Genomic DNA, 8,644 nt, shown 5'->3' with positions numbered 1-8,644 from the left:
TGTAGGGGTGGAGGGGTTGTCTTAACTGACTAGCAGATGTGGGAATATCCAGCCCATTGTGGATGCTGCCATTCCCTAGACATGAGTCCTAAATCGAATGAATGGGAAAATTGAGCTGAGCACAAGCGAGTGAGCGAGCATACACACACACATTTCCGTCTATTCCTGACTGTTGATGTGACAGTTGTCTCAAGTTCCCGTCATCCTGACAGCCTGGAATATAAGGTGCTTTTTGTCAGAGCATTTTATCACAGCAACAAAAATGAAACCAGGATACATGCAGAGGATGAATAATTTTATAAAAAAGAAGCTCAGTGCTTTGGTCAACATACTGAGGCCAACGGGCACGGAGAGGAAGGTGAGACATGTCTATCCACCTGGCAGACCAGCATGGAAGCAGAAGCTGAGAAGAGCTGGCTCTCAGCTGGCAGTGCATGGAGTTGCAGACTTCTTGCAGACCCAGAACTTTTGGAGGTCACATTTGGCGTCATTCCAGCCATCCCCAGTGAATTCTACACAGTCTTCTTCCCCAATATTGTTGGGCTCCCCTCTACTCCAATACTTCTGGAATCTGGAGAGTCAGTCAACAAAACGTTAGTCTGCTCCAGGGGCATGCTGCGAACCACGTTCTTAGCTTCCCAGAACTCAATGTCTCACATCCCCCTAGAATGCATATGGTGGATGGGCCTTGTTCTGAATCCAGGGACATGCCTGGGTTAGATGGCTTTGGATTCTGACTCTGGTTATGTCATATACTGAGAGAGTGTGATTTTTCAGATCTGGACTCCACCTTTCTTACTTGGTTCTTGCATTCCGGAATACAGTTCACCTGCCCCCATGCCAAGCCCTGGACAGCTAGGAGTCAGAACCCTGAAATGTCAAACTAATAGACACTAAGCCTGCCTCTCTTGTTCCTCTGCATGGAAACAAAGTAAAGGCTCTTTCCACTGTTTGTCCTTCCCTTATATTCTCATTGATTGTGGTTCTTCCCCACGATCTCTGTGCCATGCTGTGGGATCTGGGAGCATCTTTATAAACTATATTTAAGATATATTTGTCCTTCTCTTCCCCTTCCATTTCCTCCCATACCCCCTTTCCCCTTCTTCCCCTTTCCTTCCTTTTCACTTTTCCTTTTCAAAAACTTTTTTGAGACAGGGTCTCATGTAGCCCAGGCTGGCTCAGAACTCAGTATGTAACAGAAGATAACGTTGAACTTCCAATCATTCTCCCATTACCTCCCAAGTACTAGGATTACAGGCATGGGCTATCACACTAGATTATGCAGTGTTGGGGGAATCGAATCCATGGGTCCATCATGCTATTGTATAAACATATTTATATATCCAACCCAACATGACATCTTCCTATGGTAATAGTCCCCTCAATGGTGGCCTTATTTTATTTTGCATTTTCTATTAATACCCTACATTAACATCCACATTCCTCGGGGGAAACATCTCTTGCTTTGATGGTGGGATTTGCTGCTATTCTGTCTGTTCATGAGTAGGAAGACCTCCTTCTATCAGCAAATGTGGGCAGCTCTTATTCCTAAGGGGCCAGGAAGAGGGAGACGAACCACACAGACACCTCAAGTCAGAGCATCAAAGACCTGTTTACATTCCACTCTGCACGTTGTTCCCTTTTTCTGGCTGTACCTGGATGACAGAGGTGAGTCATCCACCCAGAGCCACGAGCCTTCCTTCTTCAGGTCTGACAGCCCCATCCAGGTTGCTCCTTTAGCTTTGGAAGTCTGCTGCAGGAAGCTCTAGAGAAGAAGAGGAGAGTAGGGAGTATCTCCCTCTCTCCCACCACTTCCAGCTTGTGCCTTCCCACACTCTTGATGGAAGTTCTGCTTGCAATCTGATCTTTCCCCCTTCTCTCTATCAGGCCATGAGCACTCATGTGTGCTTAGATGATATCAGCTATTTTCATATCTGGAGACTACGGGCACATGCACTCTGGCATAGCGTGCTACCCAGCTGGCTGGACATGGATGCACACAGTAATCTCAGAACTCCACAGGATCTCTGTGAGTTCCAGGAAGTACACAGATGGCCTCTCCACACACACCTGCTAATGTTGCATGATCTCTCTTAAGAATTTTGGGTAAGTCTACAGAATTTCCTTATGACTGCCTTTAATGTGCTGGGAGCAGGTCATACTAATTCATGGTTGCTTAAGATGTATACCCCTTATTTTCTGTTCTTCAGTGACCTCCCATTATAAATTTGATATTTCACATGATGAGAATATTTACGCCTGGGGAATTGGCAAGCACACTGTGAGTGAGAGCTGTGTGTCTATGTATGTATGTGTGTGCCTATGTGTGTGTGTGCCTATGTATATGCAGGTATGCAAGCCATAGCATGTATATAGAGGTCAAGGGGCAACTTGTGGGGGTTAGTTCTCTTCTGAGCTATCTTATCAGGCTGCACACCAAGACTTTTGTCTCTCAGAGAGCAGGTGGCTAAATACTGACCAGCACAGAGCTGATATTTCCTGCATTTCAGGAAACCCCCAAACACTCACAAACATTCAGTACATGATTCTATGCCGAGGGCTTGGGATCCCCTCATTTCTACTCCTCTCTTTCCTCCCCCCTCATATAACTGTGGCAAATTGTCCTAATCCCAGGTGATCAGGAGCCAGGTGCTCCGACCAAATCTGGCTGGTGTCCCACCAGATATACCTGCTCTTCATCCCTTTGGATGATGACCAGCTGAGCCTCCACTTCTTGGCAAGCCTTGACAGCACTGCTCCAGTTCTGCTGGTACTTGGAGATGAAGTAACAGTTTCCTAGGAGGAACGTCCAGTCCCAGGGGCAGGGGCGACACAGGCGGACTGTTGGGGAAGTGGGTTAGGATGGACTCACATCTGGATGCCTGTGTTCCGGTGCTTGCTTAGCCTCAGGCTCTCCAGAGTCAGAGCCCTCCCTTGACACAGCATGTTGGCAAACCATTCCCTTTCCAGTTTCTTTGCTCCTTTGCAACTCTAGGGGAACTCAGGAGTCCTAGTTACACCTCTGCCAGACTGGAGGAAGTAGGGACTTAGAGCTCAGAACTAAGGCCAGGAGATGGGCTCAGGGCCTTTGTGAGCACTGGGTGCCCGCTGTGTGCACAATTGCTATGAACACTCAGTGTCCACTGTGTGCACACCCCCGTGAACACTGAGTGCCTGCTTTGTAAATGATTCCTGTGAACATTTAGTGTTTGTTGTTTGCATGGCCCCTGTAAATACCAAGTGCTAAATCAGAGGATGGGACTGAGGTTTGAAGATGTGTGAGGACTCAAGCAAATTGACCCACAGTAAAGATCACCTGAGGCCCCGAGGCCTCTGGTCTCTGTTCACTCACAGAGTTCAGCCTTCATCTGTACCAGTTGCTGGTAGATCTTTTCCTGCTTAGAATGGTTCTGTACCTGGATGTTAAGGATACTGGAAACTGGGCCAGGAAAAAAGAGGGGGAGCTGCAGTTACTAAACAACTACTGTGTGCATCGACTTGAGCTGGGTCCCCAGGGACATTATGCCATTTCTTCTCTCTTTCCATCTTGAGATGGATCTCCCTCTGTGACCAAAACCTCTCAAAGCCCTGGGCATAAGGACTTCCCCGTGAAACTTGGACTTCGGGCATGTGCCACAACCCAATGTCAGGGAGCTCCTCTCCTGTGAAGCTTAGGACACCCAATACTCAGGAGTCTTGGCCTTTTTCTTCTAGATGGTGAGAAGTAGGGGCTTAGAGCTCAGAACAGAGGCCAGTAGACTGGTTTAACTGAGGGCCTACTGTGTGTGTGTAACTTCATGAATATTGTGTGACGACTCTTCACAGTCCCTGTGATCATTGTCTGCCTACTGTGTGCACAAATTCAGTGAAGATAGTGATCCTACTGTGGTCATGGCACAGCTGATGTGAATGTGATTGGACATGAAATGAGCCAAGAGACACAGCTTGGGACAGAGAGGTGAGGGTATTTCCAGGAAAGAGGAACAGGACAGGGAAGACGTGTACCTAGTGGGCAGCACCTCCCAATGCTGGCCCAGACATACAGAAGCCAAGGGAAAAACAGGGCTGCTGCTGTCTGTCCATCTTCCCATCTATCTGTTGTTGTCTCTGGACTTTTGCTGATGTTAATCTCTGCTCCTTTCAGTCTTTCACTGTGACCTGAAGGATGGTGGCTCTGTAGGAATCCTTCAGGGTCCCAAACTGGGACTCTGAGGCATCCAGTCTTGTGGTCTGAGTGGTTACCAGATTCTCAGACTTTTGATAAGCATTCTTTCTATAGTTTGTTCTTCCAAAGAACCTGACCGATGCAGGCTTTGTAAATGTTGAGTGCCTACCGTGTATATGGTCTCTATGAACACTAAGTGTCTACTGTGAACCATGAGTATTTATTGTGTATGTGGTCCCTAAAAACATTGACTGCCTAGTGGGTGCCCAAAGTTTCCATGAACATAGAATACCTAGTGTGTGCATGGTTCCTAAAGCACTTAGTACTTACTGTGTGCATGCCCCTTATGAACAGAACATTGAGTACCTACTGTATGAACAGTTCATGTGTCCTTAGGAACACCGAGTACCTGGTGTATGTATGTTCCCTATTGACATGGAATACCTATTGGATGCTTGCCTATGTAAACATCATGTGACATCCTTGTTGTCACCTGTGGCCCCGAGTCACAAATGAGGAAACTGAGGCATAAAGAGCTCTGAGGACTCAAGAAAATTGACCCTTATAGCAACCTGAGGCCTTGGAACCTCGGGAATCTGTTCACTTACGGAGTTCAGCTTTCATCCGCATCAGTTGCTCAGAGATCTGCGAGGACTCATTCCGCCCTTGGGAGATTGTGCCAAGAAAATAAAGAACTGCCATTATTAAATACCTACTGTTTGTCATGACCTGCATGGGGTCCCTGGGGATCTTCTGTTTTATGGACCCCACTGTGTAACAGATTGTCACAAATCCCCTGGCACAAAACAGCATTCCTTTTCCAGTTCCCTAATGGCTAGGATGCAGGCATAGGCCAGTCTCAGCTTCTGGGATGGTTTCTGATTGATGTCTTCTTTAATCTCCTTTGGAGACTGAGAAACTGAATACCTAGCAGAGTGTCTAGTCCCAGGGAGGGGGTGGGTCATGATGAACCCACACTTGGATACCCATGTTCTTTGTCTGCTCAACCTTCAGACCCTTCAGAGTGACAGAGCATCCTAGGGAACCATTCCCCTCTCCACACCCCCTCCCCCGACAGCGTAACCCTGGGAGACCCAAGTATTATCTTGCAGACTGGGAGAAATTGAGGCTTAGCAATCAGAACAGAGACCAAGAGAATAGTTTGAGTACCTACTATGTGCATGGCCCCTGTGGACATTAAATGTGTACATAGCCCCAGAGACCGGGGAGTGCCTGCTGTGTGTGCACTCTCTGTATGTATTATAAGCCAAGCACTGGCATGTCCTCTGGGCACATGGAATGCCTACTATGCACACGACCCTTATGAACACTGAATGTTGACTGTGTACACACCCCCTGTGGACACTGAGTTCCTATTGTGTGCACAACCCTTGTAAATATCAGGTATCATTTTATTACTGTTATCCTGTGGTCTCAATTCACAGAGGAGAAAACTGAGGTTCAAAGGGATCTGATAATTTAAGAAAACGAACTCCTTTCCCACGGAGCCCTCCCGAGGCTCTGACACTTCTGTTTTGAGGACACTCACAGAGTTGGTCTTTTAGCTGGGTCAGTTCCTGGACGATCTCTTCATGCTTAGAATCCTCTTGTTCCTGGGTATTTGGGGTCTTGGAAACTGAGGAGGGAAAAAAAGTTTTCATTAGCAAATACCTCCTGTGTGCCAAGTCCTATACTGAGTTCTCTGAGACATTGTGCCATTTTAAAATTTCTTATTCTGTTGCCCAGGCTTCTCTCATATTCTTTGGCACAAATGATCATTGTGCCTCAGCTTCCCCAGCAGCTGAGACTATAGGCACATGTCAGCGCCCCAGAGTCTAGGGCAGTTTCTCACTAATGTCTTCCTTAATCCTGATCAAAGACCAGAAAACTTACCACTCAGAGAAAGCTGAATCATAAGGAGAAATGGATGGAGGATCTAGGACCCACCCATGTCTCTTTTCTCATTCTGTCTTACACTAGAGATGGGGGCATCCTTAGAGGACATGCCATCCGCTTGCATTCCCCACTTCCCTTCTAGAACCCAGGAAGGCCCTAGCTGAAGAGCAGGGTCAGAAAGGCGAGGCCTCCATTGTGCCTGACCTTTGACAAGAATGATCAGCAGGAGTCCAGCCACGAACAGGAAGGAAAGCAAGTGTAGGACCAAGGGGATTTGGCCACGTCCCAGGCATCCTGCCAGAGAAAAAGTGGACTTTTAAGTATGATGAAGTTCCTTCCTTATGCTGATTCCAGGACAGATGACTGGCATCCTCCTCCCACCAGCCCATGAATCCAAACTCTCAGATTCTACCTCCACATGGCCCATGATTTCATTCCCTGCCCTCAATCTCCTCATAGCCTGTGATTTTCTGCTCCCTCTGCCACCTCTCCAAAGACCGGATTCCCTACCTCAGGTTCCACTTCCCTAAGACCCTTAATTTCCTGGTGTACCGTCCATCTTCCCAGGACCCTCAGTTCCCAACTTCCACCTTACCATGGTCCAAGTTTCCTTGTCCTAGCCTCTACTGCCCCATGGCCCATGACTACCTTCCCTGGCCTTCTCTTCCCATAGTCTGTTACCTTTCCCCTAGCCACCTACCCCAGCCTTCCCAGTGGCCCATGACTCCCTGCTCCAGCCTCTCTCTCCCCAGGAAACAGAAGTTTAGAGCACTAGCCTTCCTCTCTTTAAGACCCACTCTGGGGAAGATTGTCCACTCTTCCTCAGCCCCTCACCCGGCCGTACCTGCTAAACTCTTGGTTCCAGAATGTGGTCGTAGTCTGGAGCTTTTATTAGAACACCTGGTGTCACTGACCATCCACTCTTCATCCTCTGAGGGAACACAGAGCCAGTTAGAGCCTGGGCAGGCTCAACTCCGAGCTGCCCCCACTGGTTTCCCTCACCGTGCTCCCACAACCCCAGCCCGGCCTCACCAGCGGAACCCAGCTGCTGCATCCTTGCTTCTGTGGAGTCACTCATGGTCACCAGTGTGTCCTCGTGCTTGGGACTGCCGGAGACCACAGCATTTATCCCCCGGTGTTCTTTAAATGCCCTTTCACTCAGGAAGGAGAAAAAGGAAGCCCGTGAATTGCGGAAGAGCCGGAGGGAGGGACTACACCTTTCCCATGGCCTATCTTGTGCCAGATAACTAAAGGTCTAGATTTTTTTTTTTAAAGGAGGAGTTAGAAAGTTTGGGGTTCTGTAGCCAAAAAATCTGGTGTGTTGATGGTGTGACCAAGTTATGGGTATCTTTTTAAAGCCAATAGGTTATCTGATGAGTTCACTTTGCTATGCCCTTTCCACCTATGCTGAGTGTAGGAAAGCAACGCCCCATCTTCCAAGTTCCTCTCTCCTCTCTGACTCCCAACTGTATTGCTTTGCTTGCTCCTGATTCATGGACTTTTCTGCTGATTTTGTTGTTTTCATGCTCCTGTCAATTGAGTGCCTGCTGCCGTCATGACATCTGACTACTGGATGGACTTTCTCAAACCTTCCCACATTGCGGTAGCTGAGAAACTGCATAACCAGATTAGGTAACTGTCTAATAATAGCCACACAGCTGGTCCTTGGTGAAGCTGGGGACTTGAAGAGGGACAATCCACCTCTATGTTGGAACCAAGGAGAATCAAATAGTCCCAAGGAGGAAATATAAAGTTCCTTAGGTATGCCAGAATTGTAGAATTTTGAAAAACCAAGCTGGTGAGGTGGTTTAGGTACAGCGCTTGCGGCATAAGTACCAAGATCTGAGTTCAAATCTCAGCACTCATGTAAAAAACCAGAAGTTGCAGCACACACCTAACTCTAGTGTTGTGGGGGAATGGAGACGGGATGATCATGGAGCTCATTGTTCCACAAACCAAGTCAAATTTTTGAGTTCCAGGTTCAGAGAGACCCTATTTTAAAACATAAGATGGGTGAGGGGTTGAGGATGACACTGATGTAAGCCTTATGCATACAAATTATAGCAACATGTATATGCAACACATACACACAATAACCATAGCTAAAAGGACATATGGAATATTAAAGAAGAAAAGAGACAGAGAGGTTAGCATGGAGGATAAGTTATCAAAGGAACTGGAGAGGTAAGGGTGATATAGAAGAAAAAGTAATAGAACTGATTATTAAGGCTTTACAAATAGATTTACTTAGAAGATATTAAATCATGTAACCCAAAATTTGTCTAAGGGAAGCCACCTCCAAAATATCTCAGAGATGATAACATCTTAACCATGCCTGTTAGAGATAAGTTAAATTTTTGATTCTAAAAATGTTTGTTCCCCAGGATTATCAGCCATTGTACTCCATTCCCAGAACAAAGGCGGCAACCCTGACCTATGTTAGGCCCATCCTTATATCAATGCCTCTATGGTAGTAAAGCCATATTATGTCTAATGATTCCTGAGTGGTTTATATAGAAATAGCAATTTTCTATTAAGGCTGTAAAATTACTTCTCTGTTTTACATACAGCGGGTTGAGTGCT

General features: G+C 46.9%; 1 protein-coding gene across 2 annotated transcripts; it reads right to left on the bottom strand.

Annotated features, from left to right (window-relative positions):
• Positions 1-420: 420 nt before the first annotated feature.
• LOC130871605 (CD209 antigen-like protein B) lies at positions 421-7,152 on the bottom strand. Of its 2 annotated transcripts, XM_057765092.1 has the most exons (9): positions 7,094-7,152; positions 6,906-6,992; positions 6,266-6,355; positions 5,694-5,801; positions 4,774-4,935; positions 3,353-3,439; positions 2,690-2,841; positions 1,656-1,765; positions 421-571 (listed from the first exon to the last, which is right to left on the bottom strand). In XM_057765092.1, exons 1-9 carry the CDS (start codon positions 7,137-7,139, stop codon positions 421-423), a joined length of 993 nt encoding a protein of 330 aa, XP_057621075.1. In that variant the 5' UTR covers positions 7,140-7,152. The 2 variants fall into 2 exon arrangements, with proteins under 2 accessions (XP_057621075.1, XP_057621076.1); XM_057765093.1 differs by lacking the exon at positions 6,266-6,355.
• Positions 7,153-8,644: the final 1,492 nt, after the last annotated feature.

Source organism: Chionomys nivalis, chromosome 3 (genome assembly GCF_950005125.1).
Source record: "Chionomys nivalis chromosome 3, mChiNiv1.1, whole genome shotgun sequence".
NCBI classification, from domain to species: domain Eukaryota; kingdom Metazoa; phylum Chordata; class Mammalia; order Rodentia; family Cricetidae; genus Chionomys; species Chionomys nivalis.
This window is presented reverse-complemented; position numbering and strand designations above follow the sequence as displayed.

What these genes read in the sequence shown, in the direction of transcription:
- LOC130871605 (XM_057765092.1), bottom strand. Translation starts at nt 7,139, where the DNA reads ATGAGTGACTCCACAGAAGCAAGGATGCAGCAGCTGGGTTCCGCTG. An exon ending in GCAGCAGCTGGGTTCCGCTG is followed by an intron (nt 6,993 to 7,093) that starts GTGAGGCCGGGC and finishes GTGTTCCCTCAG; the next exon opens with AGGATGAAGAGTGGATGGTC. An exon ending in ACAGATGAAGGCTGAACTCT is followed by an intron (nt 2,842 to 3,352) that starts GTGAGTGAACAG and finishes CTTCCCCAACAG; the next exon opens with TCCGCCTGTGTCGCCCCTGC.